Source organism: Myotis davidii, unplaced genomic scaffold, assembly GCF_000327345.1.
Source record: "Myotis davidii unplaced genomic scaffold, ASM32734v1 scaffold292, whole genome shotgun sequence".
Classification (NCBI taxonomy): domain Eukaryota; kingdom Metazoa; phylum Chordata; class Mammalia; order Chiroptera; family Vespertilionidae; genus Myotis; species Myotis davidii.
The window spans coordinates 1347395-1367344 of record NW_006285042.1 but is presented as its reverse complement, the minus strand read 5'-3'; the positions used below and the strand labels follow the sequence as shown (position 1 = coordinate 1367344).

Sequence of the window (19950 nt, the reverse complement as noted above, 5' to 3'; positions counted from 1 at the left end):
AATCTTTCTTCTGAGTCCAATTTAAGAACCCATTGTGGCCCTCGAGTCAAAAAGTTTGCCCACCCCTGCTCTAGGTCCTTGAGGGTATTATGTTAAGTGAAATAAACCAAACAGAGAAAGACAAATACCATATGACTTCACTTATATGCAGACTTTAAAGAACAAAATGAATGAACAAACAAAACAGAAACAGCCTCATAGATACAGAGAACAAACGGGGTTGTCAGAGGGGAGGGAGTTTGGAGGATTGCGTGAAAAAGATAAATGGATTAAGAAGTATAAATTGGTAGTTACAAAATAGTCATGGGCATGTACAGTTTAGAGAATATAGTAAATTAGAGGCCCGATGCACAAAATTTACACAGGAGTAGGCTTTTGCAGCCCCGATGCCTGCCGGCTGTGGCGGCTTCCTCGATCCCTTGCATCCATGGCGGCTGGAAGGGCGTCCGGATGGTTGTTCCGCTGTTCGGCCGTTTGGTCAATTTACATATTGCGCTTTTATTATTATAGATAATATTGTAATACCTATGTATGCTGCCCTGTGGGTACTTGAAATATTGGGGGATCACCTTGTAAATTGTATGATACTCTCACCATTATGCTGTATTGCATATTGAATGTCAACTGTAACTGAAAAATAAAATTAAAAAGTAATAGTCTTCCTTCAGAGAATGTTTGCTTAGTTCAGCATAGTAAAGATAACATCACCCTTCAGAGCAAAGGACAGGCATGTTTATGCTCATTTTAAAAGTTGGGTTCCTTAACCTCAGGGTTTCTCCTGCAACATAACCCACTGCATGTACAATTGTTACCTGGCTCTCTTTGTGTCACCGTGTGGGAACTGGAGGCTTACAGAACTGTCACAAAACTGACTACTGCTACTGCCCTGATTAATAAAGTTCTTTGTCTCTGACCTAGGAGTCTTGTGTCTTTCTCCAACATCCATGAAACTGGTAGGATAACTTGTTACCTTATAAGAAGGATAAAGTCTTAGATTTTTCACAGTAATATGTAAGCCACTCTTTTTAGAACTGAAAATGAGCCCTTCTACAAGTAACTCTCGGTAACTTCATCTAAATTAAACCCAAATCTGGAAAGTTACCTGGGTGAGGCTAGAATTCAGGTCCCTTATGACTATATACTTATGTTCTCTTTCCCCCCTCTATTTTTTCCACACAAACCGAATTTATTCAAGTTAAAGGACTGTTATTCTGAGATTGCCCTTCTATCAAATGATGATGTTAACAGTGATCTCTTTCTTTTCCCAAAATAAAAGCATTGCTATTTTATGTGGATGAGCAACACTGACTAGCACATTTATTTGTTTATTTAAAGCTGAAGTTTTAATGTATCTTGCCTTCAAAAGGGAAATGGGGTATTTGGGAGGGCTTTAAAAAGTTGGTATAGCATGATACTTTTAATGATAAATAATTGATAAATAATAAAACAACATGTTTGATAGTGATAAATGTTAAGGAAAAGAGGAGGACAGGACAGTATTAAAATTTTTGGTAATGTTGGTAGGGAAGGCCTCACTGATGTTACTTTTGAGTAAGGAACTGAACTAAGTAGGGAGACTTGCCACTCACCTATCTGGAGGAAAAGCATTCTGGGCAGAGGAAACAGCAAGTACAAAGGCTCTGTAGCAAAGTGTGCCTGGTGCAAGACTTTGAGGAGCCAGTTTGTAATACTTTGAAGATAGGTTGAGAGGATTATAGTGTTGCCCTTTGTCTTAGTTGTCTTTCTGTGCTTCAGTTGGAGCACTTGGTTTTATACTTACACTAGGGGTCCCTCAGCCTGGCTTGTGCCCAAGGGATGTCAGACTGCCGGTTTCGTCCCGATCTCCGTAGGCCAGGCCAAGGGACCTCACCGGTGCACGAATCTGTGCACCGGGCCTGTTTCAACGTGATCCCCACAGGCTAGGCTGAGGGACCCCATCTGTGCACGACTTCATGCACCAGGCCTCTGGTATGCATACAAGATATTTGGTTAATCTCTTCCTGCCCTCCCCCTATCCCTCTTCCCTCTGAGATTCATCAGTCTGTTCCATGTTTCCATGCCTGTGCGTTAAGTGTCTACCCCTGGTGGTCAGTGCACGTCATAGCTACCAGATCAGATGGTCGCTTAGGCTTTTATATGTATAGATATTAGTTACTTCTTCACTTGTGGAATAGGGTTTCTTTAAGATTTTGAAAACTGAATTACATAACTTTTTTGCAGTATTCTCTAGTTTTCATTGACAGTCTTTGTAAGTGCCCATCTTTCAACATTTAATGTAAGTCCCACATCAGCATTTTTTCTTTTTAATTCAGCAGGTATTTGAAAATGAATTTAGACCTTATTTTATATGATTTATTTTTTAACTCCCACATGGGTTCTATTCTATTTTTGTGAAGAAAAGAAGCTGAGGTAACCTGGAATAGTTAGAAAATAATCTAAGATAGCATACCAACTAAAACCTCTCTAGCCTAGGTTACTATTACCCTTTGTAACTAAATATAGAAGCTAGTTTTCCATTCTTTTTTACCTTGAGAAATTAACACCAAGCCATTTCTCCCTTGAAATACCATTCTATCCCTCTGGTTGTACCATTTCTGTCTTAAGGATTCTTCTTTCCTTGGGTTTATGCCTTGACTACCTATGCTTCTCACTCTCCTTAATCACTTTTGAAATTCTCATCTGCTTTAGTGATTTTAGTTACTACCTATATGTTGTTGATTCTCATATTAGAATTTCTAATCTACATTTCAATTTTGAGCTTTGAGCAGTTGTAATAAGTTGGCTCCTAACTCATTCATTTTGATGACAATGGGTAAAGAAGCTTCCGATATTTAAAGTAACTTTATATCTTTTCACCACAAAGAAAAAAGAACTTATTCTTCCTGTCTTTATTTTGGTAAATAGGATGCTTGTCCAGTTGATTAAGCTAGGATTTTTATATTGATGCCCACTAGTCAAACACCATCAGTAACACACCCCATAGGTAAACAAAGTTGGGTAAATTGATGCTTTCTGCAACATGGGAAGTCACATGCCATGAGGAACTATGGAGTGTCACAGTAAGAACGTGCTGGAAGGAGAATTGGGGCTTTTAGGTAATTTTGGGGAGGATTCAAGGAAGTGGTTTGGGTTTGCTCTGGATTGGGTATTGTCAAGTAGTAGGAATGGTTCTATAATTGGGTATCTTTTTTTTTTTTTTTTCAAAAAAAGATACGTTTTAATTGATTTCAGAGAGAGGAAGGAAGAGGAAGAAAGATAGAAACATCAGTGATGAGAATCATTGATCAGCTGCTTCCTGCACGCCCCCTACTGGGGATCGAGCATGCAACCGAGGCATGTCCTGACCAGGAATGGAACTGAGACCACCTGTTTTCATAGATTGGCACTCAACTACTGAGCCACACTGGCCGGGCTATGATTGAGTATCTTAATAAGTCTTACCTAGAAGGTGAGAAGAACAGGGTCAGGTTAAAACTGTAACTGGTAAAGAAGCAGTAGTCCCAGTTAGCTGATATTTTTGTGTGTATTTGTATGGTTGGACAGAGACCTTGCTTTTGTCTGTACTCTTACTCAAACAGACTTGGCTTTGCATCATGGTCATAGTGGACCTTCCTTATCTGATATTGGTCATCTGTGAGATTCTCTTTGGTAGAAATACATCAGAGCCTAACTGTGCTAGGCCATCTCCTAGCTGTGAGAGGTTGCTTTTCTCTCTCACTTATTTGGGATAGGTGTAAAAGATTAGGTACCATTTGGCCAGCAGCAAGATGGATGAAGAATGTTTTGGACAGGATATATAAACAAAGAATTTATATGGTATTGAGTGCTTATATGTGAGAAGCAGTAAAAACATTTTTCTACTTGAAATATATCAGTAAGCTCCAGTGTTGTGTTGAGACAGAGATGCCTAGTTTGTTTATTCCTTACCAAGGAAGGAGGGGTTAAAGGGTGGGGATATGTATCAATCACATATGGAACTTTGTAAAGCTAAATGTTTGCATACTTACAATGTGCCAGGCACTAAGTACTTATATGGTGTCTTGATCCATACTCTGGTATGTTGGGATAGAAATGAAGGATGCATATCTCTGATGTTGGGAATAAGAGCCAAACTGGAGATCCAATTGAGGCTAGTCCTATAGACTGTAATGTTTAAGAGTGTGAGTTTCAGCAAAATAGTTTGGGTTTTAGTCCTGGCCCCCTCCTCACAATTATTAGTTATATAACCTTGAGCAAGCTACTTAACCCCCTTAGAATCACTGTATTTTACAAATTTAAACGTGCAATAATTATACCAGCCTCAGAGGGTCGGCAATACTTGGTAAGCACTCAGTATTCAACAGTTACTGTTATGTACTTTTTCTTTTTTTTTTTTAATGAAAAAAAGTCAAAAGTTCATTCTACTTAGTATAAGAATTTTTACATTAAATATATAGTAATTCATTTATCAGAAAATGATACTGGGAACTATGAGAAGTAGTTGCATTACACAATGACTATGACTAGAAAATCTCAAATGCAACTAAGCAGCTATCTATATATACGGTATATAGCTCTTGTTCTGGGTTAACGTACATTTCAGTTTAATATGGAACTGCATTATGGGTGTTAGAAAGGCAGCAATAGTTATATTTTGGCTTTTCTTCTAGATACTTAAGGCAGCAGTTCAAGCATATTAAGTGAAGGTAGTTAAAATGTAATGATAATTAACACAACTTGATTACACTATTTACTGCTTTCTTATATACTTTTCTTTTACTGGCTGTGTGACTTTGGACAAATCACAAAACTCCTCAGAGCCTCAGTTCTGACATAACTTTGTAGGATTGATATAAGGATTAAAAAGTATACATGGAAGCATTTTAGAAACAGAAAGTAGTATTAAATATAATAAATATTAATGTTGAGTATGTTGTCTTTCAAGTATTTGAATTTACTTGACAGGTAAAGGCCTATGGTTGGGTTGTGATGTTTTGCGCCAGATTATACAGGATCGTGAATGTTAGGATGAGAAATTTAGATTTCATGCTGTGGACTTTAGAAATTCAGCTGCCAGACAGACTTTAGATCAGGGCAATGAGATGGCAAAAATGGTAGCATAGAAAACGTGGAAATGGAGGAGAACCTAGAGGTCCATTGACCAGATTTAGGAAACTGTTTCGAGCTAAATAATGGTGGCTTTGATTAGTGAAACTACAATAGAAGTGAAAAATCTTAAGATATTTCTAGGGAATTAGTGCAATTTAGGTACAAGTTGAATGTGAGGGATATAGAAATAAGAACAATAAAGGGTTCTTGAACTTTAATTTTGGAAATGAATGGTTAAATTTGTTTAGGTATAAATGGTTAACAAGTTTGAAGAAATAGCTGTGTGACAGTGTACAAGAAGACTAGAGACTTGGTTTCAGGTATTTATTTGGCTTTCTTCATAAAGTAGGCCCAAATATGTAATGTGTGAAAAGAAGGTTTTTGGGAAAAGGTACAGGTTTCACTGGTAAACTAAAAAATTTGGTTTTAAGTTAAAATAAGTATAAATTTGTTAGAAATATGATTAAAATCTGTTTGCTATGCTGCAACCAGGGGTTAGAAATTAATTTGAAATGCATCAAAATGAGAGATGAATAGAATCTCGATGGTGAGCATGTGGATATTCATTTTAAAACTCAACTTTTCTGTATGTTTAAAAGTTTTTTGTTTGTTTTTGTTTTTTATTTAAAAGTTTTAATAATAACACATTAGAGGAGGAGTGGAGAAATAAACAGTTTGCTAAAGGCTAGTCTTGAGAATTTCTCTTCCCTGACCTGAGACTTTTGTTTTCTCTGTAGGAACTTTCCGCTGCACTTTTTGCAATACAGAGGTAGAAGAAGATGAATCAGCAATGCCCAAAAAAGATGCACGCACACTTTTGGCAAGGTTTAATGAACAAATTGAGCCCATTTATGCTTTGCTTCGGGAAACAGAAGATGTGAACTTGGCCTATGAAATACTTGAGCCAGAACCCACAGAAATACCAGCCCTGAAACAGAGGTGAGTATAGTCCCTGTGCTCTTACCAATAACACTTTAAGCTTGCTCTTGTTTTAACTACCTGTACTTTGAAGAGAAAGAGTGGGTAACTAATTTACTAGGAGACTAAAGACTAGTGTTTCATAGATTCCAAGCTCTGTCGCACTTGTCTTACTAACTTGTGCCTGTGATGAAGTTTGTTTGTAGTGAATGCAGAAAAGTGTGGGCCTTAGGCAAAAATCTTTAAATAGCCAAGTTTGACTTCAACTACTCACTCTGCTTGTTAGGCCTGCTGCAACTCAGGCAATTGTCAGCTAATCCTAAATTGGTAGTGCCTCTTGGGGATATTTGAATTTTCCTAGGCAAGTTCTGAAGGCTGAAGTTCTTTAAGGAATACAGCATTCACTTTTTTGTTTTTGAAGCACATTAACCACACCTTTCTTGACTGCCTCAGTTTTCAGTGCAACTTCCTTGAAAGTGAAGTAAAATACATGTTTCCTGTGAGTTAGTACTTCTTACTATGGCTTCCTATTCTTTTGAGTGTCCTAATTGAGTTGCAGATTCAGCCTTAGTTTTGCCATGCCATAAAAAGTGGCTTATATTCTTTGAAAAGCATACTAGTAAAAGGGAATTGGGGTCAGCGAATGTTCTCCTATGCTACCTCTTTTCTTTTTCCTCCTAGTGTTGAACTAAGAGGAAAAAGCTAAGAGCTTAGCGTTTACTGTTTACCCTTTCATAGGACACATTAGTCCAAATTGTAACTACAGTTTTTAAGAACACAATATAATACTATCTATGAATTATTCTTGTGCTTCTTCTTCTAACTATAGTTATTTTCCTGTTTCTATGTTCCCTGGGTACAATAGTATTCACTCACCATCACCAATGGCGTCCTACCTCTAATGTTCCCCACTTATCACTGTCCACTTCCCATTCCAGATCTTTATTTAAATATCCGTTGCTTCATGCCAGCGACAAGTCTGAGTGGTGGTGACGCCAGAGGCCCTAGCAACTCACTGTATCAAATAACCTGGCTTCTCATTAGGAATGGTGATGACTCCAGGGATGAAGAAAAATCAGGAAATAGAGCAAATAAACTGATTAAGAAAGAACCTATCCAACAGCCTGGTCACTAGGAAATGAAGGGTGAAATAGAGGCAGGCAAAGAGATAGAATGGGGTACCTAGAGGTGCCAGCCACAACTAAGTTCAAGAGAAAGACCACTGAGCGAGGTTACAAGGTGTTAACCTGGCTGAGATGGCCTTACTAAGCATTTGACAAGCTCCACTGCCTGGTTATAACATCCTGGAAGTGGTATTGATTTAGCCTTTCTATACTAAAGGATTTGTTTCAGAGCATAACAGATCTGCAATAGCCATTTTACCCCAAATACAAGAAATGAAGCCACAGTAGAGTGGAAAGGGAGTTCAGAGGTGACAGTGATTCACTGATGATTTAAAAAGAAAATAAGTGGCATGATTGTTAGTTTGGTTACTGATCTGTAACCAATTAAATTCTAGCTTATCCCCAGATCAGGAGCCAGAAGCTGCCTCTGCAGAATTAGTAGACTTAACCCGAGAGCTGATGGACAGCTCCAGCTTTTCAGCAAGTCTTTCTTAAATGGAATTCCTTGCTCATAGCCTCTCCCTTTCCATCATCTCTTATTTAACACTCACCTTAAAGATCTTTAAAATTTTAGTTTGAAATAATATTCCTCCCACACTCCTGAGCAAGAGTTATATCTTTTAAAAGTTCTAAAATGTCTTAAATAATGTAAAAAGATTTAAAACTGAATTGTCCATTTTGTCATCTTTAAGTAAAATGTGTGTATTCTCTCCATAGAAGAAATTTAAATATGCAGAAGGAGTGAACCTACGTGTCTCTCATCTAGATTTTTAGTGTCACATTTGCTGATAATTTAGATTGGTCTGTATCTGTGGTGAAAGTAGAAATGAAATCTGTGTAATCAACTCTCCATGGTTAAAAATATCATTTTAAAAATATTCTTCCAAATTTTAAAATTTGTTTGACTTGTGGTCAGATCTCTTCTGCTTCAAACTGGAATTAAACCAATCTTGATTTTCTATAATAGAGTACTGAAAACAAGAGACTTACAAAAGTATCCTCATGCTAACATTTATTTATTTTAACTGTTCTGTTCTTTTCCCCCACTTTTCTTGTTCTTCTCTACTCAGAGTACTAAATACTTGTTGACCTTCAGAGTTAAAGCTAAAGATAGAGCTTGGATGAAAGCTATGTGTTCAAGTTTATACAGAGAGAAATAGTAGCTTCAGGGAAAGTGAGTAAACCATTTAAGAATCTGCCCTGGCTGGTTTGGCTCAGGGGATAGAGTGTCGGCCTGCAGACTGAATGGTCCCGGGTTCAATTTCTGTCAAAGGCATTATGCCTAGGTTGCGGGCTCAATCCCCAGTAGGGGGTATGCAGGAGGCAGCCGATCAATGATTCCTTCTCATCATTGATGTTTCTATCTTTCTCTCCCTCTCCTTTCCTCTCTGAAATCAATAAAAATATAAAAAATAAAATAAAATAAGAGTCTGGATGAAGAAGGCACAGAAAAGGACAGAGGTGTAGTTGGCCAGGTCAGAGCTAGAGGAACATTTAATGTATGGCGAGAGACAAAAGGCACATGGCTAGCTCAGGGAGATACACTTGGGGGTAGACAGGCATATAGAGCAGGTTCAACACAACAAGGTAAGGATGTTGGCTGAGGATAGAAGAGATATTCTGGGTGAGAGAAGAGAGACTCAGGATATAGAGTAAGTATGTAAACATATAAACACAGATCAGGCAAAGGGAGAAGAGAAAGAAAAGTGAATGATTGAGGGAGACTAAAATTCAAAGAGCCAATTTACACCAGAGTAAGCAGAGTCAGATTATAGTGAATGCAGTGACACAGCCTTTTAGAAGACATCGGAATAGGTAGAAGATGGTAAGAGAATGACTAGGGCCAGATAAGGATTAAATTGAGACAAACATAGTAAATAGTTCAAAAAGTTCCATGATGAATGCAGAAAGAAAAGAGAAAGAAATCAGTTATTTGCAGTGTAGCATAAGACTTTAAAATGTAGCAAGACAAATAGATGGGTTGGGTACAGAGAGACACCTACTAAGCCTAGACTCAGAGGGCAACAGCAAATAACTGGTACAAAGACTAGGGGAAAGAATAGTTTTTAAGCAGCTCTAGGTATAACTAGAGGTAATAGCTGGCAGAAATGGATTAAATGCCTGGGTCAGCTTGGATTGCACAACTGGAGAGAGTGCTTTTTTTTTTTATTGATTAAGGTAGTATGTATGTTTCCAAATCCCCCCATTCCCCCCATCCTCACCCCACTCCCATACATGCCCTCACCCTCCTGCTGTCTGTGTCCATTGGTTATGCTTATATGCCTGCATACAAGTCTTTTTGGTTGATCTCTCAGTGGCAGTGGGCCTTTGGGTACCCAGAAGGAGCACAGGAAGGATGGGATAGCCCAAGATTCCTCCATAGTATGGCCAGAAGCACAGTGTTCTGAGGGAGAGAAATAAAGTAGGATCCAAGAGAAGGAAAAACAGTGAATGGTTTGTAAGAGAGAGAAGTGTTAGAAGACATAAAGACAAGTGAACAAGTATTGCTTAGGCTCAAATTGAGACAGGACTCAACACAAAACAATAGTCCAGGTTCCATGGAAACATTTAGAGAAAAATGGAAGAGAAGTAAAGGAAAAACATGGGGCCAAAAGAGTCAGTCAGAGGTGGAGAAAGATAGATGAAAGACATACTAGTACCTGGGAGAGATTTTTGCCGACTAGTGTTTTTAAGTAGATTAGGTCATCATAACATTCTCCCCTTTTCCTAAGTAGACTTATTGCAACATCTTCAACTATAAAACCTCAGTCATTCATATACCTCAGATTAACCTAGAATATGAAGAACTTAAATGTAAATATGATGTGTTCTTATAACTGAGGCAGTTTTCACCCTGAGATATAAACGAGATTTCTCAGCATTGTTAAAGCTTATATACATGATTGCTAGATAGTATTTTTTCAGTAACCACCCAGGCAGCTGCCCTCCTTTTCCAACACCAAGATTTGAATATTTTTCTTCCTGTCCTCTAATCTTTTCATTCAGCAAAGACCGTGCAGCAACTACTGCTGGAGCTGCTGGCCTGTCAAGTGGGCACCACCGGGAAGCATGGGCTACCAAAGGTCCCTCCTATGAGGACTTATATACCCAGAATGTTGTCATTAACATGGATGACCAAGAAGATCTTCATCGAGCCTCACTGGAGGGGAAATCTGCCAAAGAGAGACCCGTTTGGTTGAGAGAGAGCACTGTCCAAGGAGCATTTGGTCCTGAAGAGATGAAGGAAGGTAAGAGAAGTCATTAAAATGAGTATGTCTTGGGTTCAGTTGAAAATGAGTTTGACTTAGTGCGAAATTGCCTGGGCAATTCTTGGTTTTATTGGTAATCCACTATATCTGTGTTCCAAAATAATTGCATTGTAGCAGGAAGTAAGAAATTGAGCAATAAGCATTAAAGCCAAATAATATACTTGCATTTTCCTTCAACTTAGTTGAAGAAACAAATAGACAGCTTTTAAGTCTATCTATCTATCATCTATATTTTTAATTGAGGTAAAATTGGAATATAGCATATGCTTCAGGTGTACAACATTATAATTCTATATCTGCACTACAAAGTGATCATCACCAAAGTCTAGTTACCATTCACCATACAATTGAACCTCCTTTACCCATTTTGCCCACCCCCCTAACCTCCTTCCTCTCTGGTAACCACCAATCTCTGTATCTATGAGTTTTTGTTTTGTTTTATTTTGTTTTTTAAGATTTCTCATATGAATGAAATCATACATTATTTGTCTTTCTCCATCTGACTCATTTTGCTTAGCATAATACCCTCATGTCCATTCATGTTGTTGCAAATGGCAAGATTTCATTCTTTTTTAAGACTGAGTAGTATTCCATTATGTATATATACCACATCTCTCTTTTTTAAAAAATATATTTTATTGATTTTTTTTTTTTTTTTTTTACTGAGAGGAAGGGATAGGGATAGAGAGTTAAAAACATCAATGAGAGAGAAACATTGATCAGCTGCCTCCTGCACACTCACTACTGGGTATGTGCCCGCAACCAAGGTAAATGCCCTTGACTGGAATTGAACCTGGGACCCTTGAGTCCGCAGGCTGACGCTCCATCCACTGAGCCAAACCGGTTAGGGCTACACCACATCTCTTTATCCATTCATCCATTGATGAACAGTTAGATTGTCTCCATTTCTTAGCTATTATAAATAATGCTGCAGTGAACATAGGGGTGCATATGTCTTTTTGAATTAATATTTTTGTATTCTTGGGATAAATACCCAGAGTGCAATAGCTAATATATGGTAGTCCTAGTCCTAATTTTTTGAGGAATCTCCATACTGTTTTCCATAGTGGCTAAACAAATTTACCTACAATATACAGGAAGCATGTCAGAATACGGCAGCCTGCCAGCTGTGAGTTTGACATGCTTGATGTATTGGGTTCTCTTCTCCACATTCCTTCTAACACCTGTTGCTTCTAGTCTTTTTGATAATAGCCATTCTAACAGGTGTGGGGTGATGTCTCATTGGGGTTTGGATTTGCATTTCCCTAATCATTAGTGAACTACAACATACTTTTTATTTGCCTGTTGGCCATCTGTATGTCTTTGGAAAAATATTCAGTTCCTCTGCCTATTTTTAGAAATCAGGTTATTTGTTCTTTTGTTGTTGAGTTGTAGGAATTCTTTGTATATTTTGCATATTAATCTCATCAGATATATGATTTGCAAATATCTTCTCCTATTTAGTAGGTTGCCTTTTCATTGTGATAATCATTTCCTCCACTATGCAGAAGCTTTTTACTTTGATGTTTACATTTGTTTTTGCTTTTGTTTCTATTGCATTTGGAGTCCGTTCCATGAAAACATTGTTGATGTCATAGAGCTTACCATCTATGTTTTTTTTTTTAGAAAGTTTATGGTTTCAGGTCTTATGTTCAAATCTTTGAGTTAATTTTTGTGTATAGTATAAGATAGTGGTCTAGTTTCATTTTTTTGCGTGTGGGTGCCCAGTTTTCCCAGCACCATTGTTTGAAGAAACTTTTTTCTTCATTGTATGTTCTTAGCTCCTTTTCCATAAATTAATTGTCCATATCTGTGTGGGTTTATTTCTGGGCTCTGGATTCTGTTTAATTGATCTATGCCTGTTTTTATGCCAGTACTATATTGTTTTGATTATTATGGCTTTGTAATATAGTTTGAAATCACAGAGATAACTGATTCCTCCAGCTTTGTTCTTTGTCAAGATTGCTTTGGCTACTTGGGATTTTTTTATGATTCCATTCAAATTTTAGAGTTATTTGCCCTAGTGAAAAATGCCATTGGAATTTTAATAGAGATGGCATTGAATATATAGACTGCTTTGGATAGTATGGACATTTCAACAATATTAATTTGTCCATTCCATGAGTAGCAAATGTCTTATCATTTATTTATATCTTCTTCATTTATTTTATCAGTGTCATAGTTTTCAGTGTACAGTTTTTTCACCTCCTTGACTAAATTTATTCCTAAATATTTTATTCTTTTTGATGCAGTTGTAAATGGAATTATTTTTTTAATTTCTCTTTATGATAGTTTATTATTAGTGTATAAAAATGCTACCCATTTCTGTACATTGACTTTGTATACTGCATCTCTGCTGAGTTTATTTGTTCTAATGTTTGTTTGTTTGGTGGAATCTAAGGATTTTCTTTATATAGTGTGGGGCAAAAGTAGGTTTATAGTTGTTCATACGGAAAATAATAATTAATAAATAATAATACAGGATAAACTCTTTCACATTCTCAATCTGTAAATTCACAACTGTAAATCTACTTTTGCCCCACACTGTATTACCATGCTATCTGCAAATAGTGAAAGTTTTACTTCTTCCTTTTTTATTTGGATGCCTTTAATTTATTTTTCTTACCCAATTGCTGTGGCTAGGATTTCCAATAATATGTTGAATAAAAGTGGTGAGAGTGGTCATCCTTGTCTTGTTTCTGATCTTAGGTGAAAAGCTTTCCAATCTTCACTGTTGAGTATGGTGTTAGTTGTAGGTTTATTACACTAGTATATGGCCTTTGTTATGTTGAGGTATGTTCCCACTTTTTGAGAGTTTTTATCATAAATAGATGTAGAATTTTGTCAGTTTCTTTTTCTGTATTTATTGAGATGATGAGATGATTTTTATCCTTTATTTTGTTTATGTAGATTATCACATTGATTGATTTGCACATGTTGAACCATCCTTGCATCCCTGGAATAAATCCCACTTGATCATGGTGTACCATCCTTTAAATGTATTGTAAATTGGTTTGGTAATATTTGGATGAAAATTTTTGCATCTATGTTTATTAAGAATATTGGCCTATAATTTTTTGTGGTGGTGGTGGTAGTTTCCTTGTCTGGTTTCAATATTGGTAATGCTGACGTTATTAAATGAGTTTGAAAGCGTTCCCTCCTCTTCAATCTTTTTCTCTCCAGTTTTTTGAAAGAGTTTAAAAAGAATATGTATCAAATCTTCTGTGATATTTGATAGAATTCACTAGTGAAGCTATCTTTGTCCTGGACTTTTATTTGTTGGGAAATTTTTGAGTACTGATTCAAACTCCTTACTAGTAATCAATCTATTCATGATTCAGTCTTGAAAGAATGTGTGTTTATAGACATTTCTTCTGGATTGTTCAATTTGTTGGTATATAATTATTTATACTAGTCTTTTATGACCCTTTGTATTTCTGTAGTATTAGTTGTAACTTTTCTTTCTGATTTTGTTTATTTGTGTCTTCCCTGTTTTTTTCTGGGTTCATATAGTTAAAAGTTTGTCATTTTTTTTAAATCTTTTCAAAGAACCAGCTCTTGGTTTCATTGATTTTTTAAAATTTCTTTTTAGCCTTCATTTAATTAATTCCACTCAGATCTTTATTTATTATTTCCTCACTTCTGCTAACTTTCAGCTTTGTTTGTTCTTATTTTTCTAGTTCCTTAAAGTGTACAGTTAGACTGTTTGTTTGCAATTTGCTTCTTTCTTAAGGTAGGCCTTCTTGCTATGAAATTCCCTCTTAGAACTGCTTTTGCTACGTTCTGTAAATTTTGGTGTGTTGTATTTATGTTTTCATTTCTCTCTAGGTATTTTTATTCTTTGATTTTTGTGTGATAATCCACTGATTATTTGGTAGCATATTGTTTAATCTCCACATTTTTGTGCTGTCTTCATTTTCTTTTTGTGATTGATTTCTAGTTTTATACCATTGTGGTTAGAGAAGATGCTTGATATGATTTCAATCTTCTTGAATTTATTAAAACTTGTTTTGTGACCTAATGTGATGTTCTGGAGAATTTTCCAAGTGCACTTAAGAAGAATGTATATTCTGCTACTTTTAGATACAGTGTTCTGTATATATCTATTAAGTCCATCTGATCTAATGTGTTGTTTAAGGTCAGTGTTTCCTTATTGATTTTCTATCTGGATGATTTATCCATTGAGGTAAGTGAGGTGTTAAAATCCCCGATAATTATTGTACTAGAGGCCCAATGCATGAAATTCGTGTAAGAGTAGGCTTTCTTTCCCCCAGCTGTCGGCACCAGCTTCCCTCTGGCACCTGGGACCCAGGCTTCCCTCACAGCCCCAGCTTCATCAGGAAGGTCATCCAGAAGGACGTCTGGTCCAATTAGCATATTACGCTTTTTTATTATTGTACTAGAGGCCCAGTGCATGAAAATTCGTGCAGGGGGGGGGGTTCCTCAGCCCGGCCTGCTGCCGCCTCTCACAAGCCACAGTCTGGCATCCCTCTGCAGGAGGCGACCAGGCCAATCAGGGGAAGGCACTGCCCCCATCACCCTGCCGCTGCTACTGCCTCTGGCCTCCCTCTGCAGGAGGCGATCAGGGGAAGGCACCATCCCTGTCACCCCACTACTGCTGCCCCTGCCAGCCGCTGCGGCTGCCAGTCCTTCTCGGCCCTCGCAGCTGCCGTGGCTTTGTCCAGAAGGACGTCCAGAAGTCCGGTCTATCTGGTCTAATAAGCATATTACCCTTTTATTAGTATAGATTGCTGTTAATTTCACTCTTTTAGTCTTTTAATATTTGTTTCATATATTTTGTTGCTCATGTGCTGGGTGCATATATATTTATAAATGGTATATCTTTTTGCTGGAATGGCCTCTTTATCATTATGTAGTGCCCTTCTTTTTTTTTTTTTTTTCCCAAATCCTCACCTGAGTATATTTTTCCATCGATTTTTAGAGAGAGTGGAAGGGAGAGGGAAAGACAGAGAGAGAAATATCAGTGTGAGGGAAACATACCAATTGGTTGCCTCTTACATGTGCCCTGACCAGGGCCCTGGCTAGGGAGAAGGCTGCAACCGAGGTACATGCCCTGGACTGGAATTGAACCGAGGAACCTTTGGTCCACAAGCCAATGCTCTATCCACTGAGCCAAACTGGCTAGGGCCTCTTCTTTGTCTTTTATTATAGTCTTTGTTTTAAAGTTTATTTTTCTGAAATGAGTATGCTACCTCAGCTTCTTTTCCTTTCTATTTCCATAGAATATCTCTTTTTTTTATTTCTTTATTTAATAAACATTTTATAAGCATTTATTTGAGTCAAATGGAGGATATGCCTGGAAGCAAATCTCAACAGATAGTAATATACTTCCTGCATGGAAAATCTTTCACCATCCCTTTACTTTCAATCTCTGTCTGCACTTACTTCTGACTTGCCATGTTGCAGGTCAGGGCTATCACCTGGCCTGGCTAAAGCCTGCATCAGCTTCAGGCTGAGGGGAGGCGGGGCTCTCAGCAAGGCATGCCCACAGATTAAAAGGGGGGTTCCAAATGGTGCCTCCCATTGTCTCCATTCCCAGGGCAAGTTCCAACAGTTTTCTGTCTCTGTGGCAGATACTTTAAGATAAGTAAGTAGGTTTCCTTCATGTCTGGTTTAGGTACTCTTCAAACTGGTGGTTTTGCACTGTGCCCAGGGCAAGTGAGTTTGCACACAAGTCCTTTAAGTTCAGGTCCTCTGTTTTCTACAGTTCTATGCATTTCCTGGACATACTCCCCAATGGTTTTCAAAGCCAGGTGTTTGGGGAGTTTGTCTCTTCTGTTCAGGATCAGGATCCCTCTCATTTGTGGATACCTACAGCTGGGGTGTGGTGTTTTTTTCTTCTTTTTTTTTTTTTCATATAAGACCTTGTCTCTGCCTCTTGCCCATCTTGAGGCTGCTCTTTTATCTTTCATTGTAGAGGCTTTGTTCATCCAATTTTCAGATCTTTTTCAGAAGAAATTATTCTCTACTAGAGGCCCGGTGCACAGATTCATGCACCAGTGAGGTCAGTTGGCCTGGCCTGTGGGGATTGAGCTGAAATGGCTCTCCGACATCCCCCAAGGGGTCCTGGATTGTGAGAGGGCGCAGGCCACCAAGGGACCCCACCGGTGCATGATCGGGGCTGGGGAGGGACCATGGGAAGGTCCTTCCCATCTTGCCCAGTCCAGATTGGGGTGATCAGGGCCGATCAGGCTGTCTCGCCCACTCTCGATCAGGGCCAATTGGGACTGGCCGGCCAAGGAGGGACCACGGGAAGTTGGCCAGCCGGGGAGGGACTGCGGGAGGGCTCCAGGGCATGTCCGGCCCATCTCACCCAGTCCTGATCAGCCAGACCCCAGCAGCAAACTAACCTACTGGTTGGAGCATCTACCTCCTGTTGGTCAGTGCATGTCATAGCGACTGGTCGAATGGTCAAACGAAGGATCGGACGCTTAGCATATTAGGCTTTATTATATAGGGTATAGCTGTAGATTTGTTGTGTCCATGGGAAGAGGTATGATCAGGATTTTCCTTATACTGGCGTCATGAACTGCTCCTTAATCTCCATTTGTAGATTTAAGAAAGAACCATCTCTTTCTCTTAATTTCTTGGAAAAGTGCTCTTGTGTTCAAGGTGGCCAAATTCATCTCTTCTTTTTTGTTGCCCTAATTCTTTTGGAGGGAGGGAGGGAGGGGAAAAAAACATCTATGTGAGATAGAAACAGCAATGGGTTGCCTCCGGTATGGACCCTGACTGGGGATTGAACCTGCAACCTACATATATGCCCTGACCAGGAGTGGAACCCGTCACCTTTTGGTGTACAGGACAACACTCCAACCAACTGAGCCACTTGGCCAGGGCTGTTGTCCTAATTTATATGCACTATTATTTCTCTGAATTTGGAGCGATAACTATACACTAATCCAAGCTTTTTTTTCTTGTCTCATAAACACCAAGGAGTTTGTGCCACATGAAATATATAGAGAGATACCACCTGAGTGAAGGACTAAGGATATTCAACATCCGTGAAGAGTGGTGCAACTTCATACTAGAATATTTTAGAAATCTCTGTGAGCACTCAAGAATTGCATAATAATCATAAGTTTGAGAACTGCGAGATTTTGCTTTGTAAATTTTAGTCTCAAGTTACTGGATTTTGGGGGATGATGATTTAGGAGTAAATAGGAAATAGAAGGTTAAGACTAGACAAGGATTACTCAGAAAGTGGGAAGCAGAGATGAGAGGGAGTGTGTACCTCTGGTTGGATTTCATCAGCATTCAAATCTGCATGCCTCTGTGTATCTTATTAACATGGCATCTGAGTATGGTTCTTTAATAGTAAAGAATTATCAGTAATTGAAAACCACTTGTGTTTTGGCCTTTCTCCTAACCTTTTTTCCCTTTATATTTAGCATTTCTTTACTGTGTATGCTAAGAATTGTAAAAGTAGTGTGGAATTAGGTAGTGATGATAAAAGCAGGTGATACCTCTAGTGTGGTTCTCTTTGGTATCTTCATTCCAGTAAGAAGAAAAAAAGTTAGTTTTTGGCAACCATACTTCACCCTCCCTCCTCCTGATCAGCTTGGCTATGATGTTTATTTTGATTCAAGTTGTAGATTATATAGTAATTAGGCTGTCAGCTACTTAATAGGCTTGTTTTCCCCAACTTGGCTTCTTGCCTATTCTTGAAGCAACCAAATCTTATTTTCTTTGAAAATAAGTTACTTAGAAACACAACTGAATAAAACTATTGTTAACCAATATTATATACAATTAGAATTATAAGCTTAACATTCAATGTTTATAATTACTAGAATAATTGAATTTGAATCATAAGGACCTTAAATAAGTCATCTAGTGTACTAGATTTGTCATGTCTAAATTTGTTTTTGTTAAGTTTTATGACAGTAAAATAGACTCTATCCAGTGCATGTATGAATTGAGTCTTATTTGTCTTACCCTTAATTTGCCTCAGACTTAATTTTAACATCTTTCAGAGCTTCATAGACTTCAATCATGTCCTTATTACTCTACAGAAAGTTCTAACTCCTTTTGTTGTTGTTGTTAATCCTCTCCTAAGGATAATTTTTTCCATTGATTTTTAGAGAGAGTGGAAGGGAGAGGGAAGTGGGGAGAAAGAGGAGAGAGAGAAACATCCATTGATTGCCTCCTGCATGTTCCCCAACGAGGGCTGCAATCATACTGTAACCCAGGTACATGCCCTTGACTAGGAATCGAACCTGCGACTCTTCACTGTGGGTGCAACACTCTAACCATTTAGCCACACTGGGTAGGGTGCCAAAAGTTTTCATTTCTTTTGATTCTACTTTCCTTACAAATAGTTCTGTTCCCCCAGCCCCTCCACCTAAAGTTTTTATTTTATTTTAATTGCCTCTTTTTGGACAATCTCCAGTCAATGTACTCAGCTTGAGACCTACTGACCAGAAGAATACCATACATGTTCATGCATGGGTTCATCATTAATGATTTGAGTTTTATTTCCAATGTCCTTCAGGTTGTTACCTGATACTTCGTTTGTTGCTTCGGCTCTGGAAGCATATTAAGAATAACAACCTTAGCCAAACTGGCATGGCTCAGCAGTTGAGCATCGACCTAAGTACCAGGAGGTCCCGTTTCAATTCCAGTCAGGGCACATGCCCGGGTTGTGGGCTCAATCCCTGGTGTGTGGTGTGTAGGAGGCAGCTGATCAACGATTCTTTCTCATCGTTGATGTTTCTATCTCTCTCTCCCTCTCCCTTTCTTTCTGAAATTAATTAAAATATATATATATATTTGTAAGTCCATCCTTTGGATTTCAGTTCTCATTTTTTGTATCCAGGTTGTCAAAAGCTTATTTTGTCCTAAATTTTTAACTTCTCAATTCTTGTTTCCCATTCTCTTTTCTGCCCAATATCTCATCTCAGGAGTTCTATACTTTTTTAAAATGTCAAGAGCTAATCCATTCCAATATGTTAATGAGAAAATGCTTTCATCTCACCGTAGCCAGAATTGACCATTTCTGAGCCTTTTTTTATGCTGCTGTTGATTATAAATACCACTATTCTAAGGGCCAAGCCTATTCTAAGCACTTCACATACATTCACCTAACTCTGACAGTAATCCAGTGAGGTAGATACTATTATTCTTCTCCTGTTTTGTTTTTGAGAAAATTGAAGCAGAACCCTGGCTGGGTAGTTTGGTTGGAGCATCATCCCATGCACCAAAGGGTCACAGGTTCGATTCCCTATCAAGGCACATCCTCAGATTCCAGATTTAATCCCTGGTTGATCCATGTTTCTCTCTCACATCTCTCTCTCTCTCTCTCTCTCTCATCAATAAAAAAGTCAGTTCCAAATAACACTTTTAATCCTGTTATATATTTTATTTTATTTTATTGCTTAAAGTATTACAAAGGGTATTACATATGTGTCCTTTTTCCCCCCCGACCTTGACAATCCCCTGACCTCCCCTACCCCCCAGTGTCTTATGTCCATTGGTTATGCTGATATGCATGCATACAAGTCCTTCGGTTGATCTCTTTTTCCCCTTTC

The 19950-nt window shown here is 38.2% G+C and overlaps 1 protein-coding gene and 1 long non-coding RNA gene across 3 annotated transcripts in view; one reads left to right on the top strand and one right to left on the bottom strand.

Annotated features, from left to right (window-relative positions):
* The window catches only part of LOC107181777, a 137091-nt gene that overhangs the window by 19597 nt on the left and 97544 nt on the right, over nt 1-19950 (bottom strand). The gene's annotated exons all lie outside the window — the stretch shown is intronic.
* GTF2E1 (general transcription factor IIE subunit 1) overlaps nt 1-19950 on the top strand; it is a 46909-nt gene that overhangs the window by 19954 nt on the left and 7005 nt on the right. Inside the window, exons 3-4 of the mRNA XM_006755350.2 lie at nt 5826-6027; nt 10137-10378. Coding sequence (XP_006755413.1) covers nt 5826-6027; nt 10137-10378 — 444 coding nt within the window. The remainder of the gene's footprint in view (nt 1-5825; nt 6028-10136; nt 10379-19950) is intronic.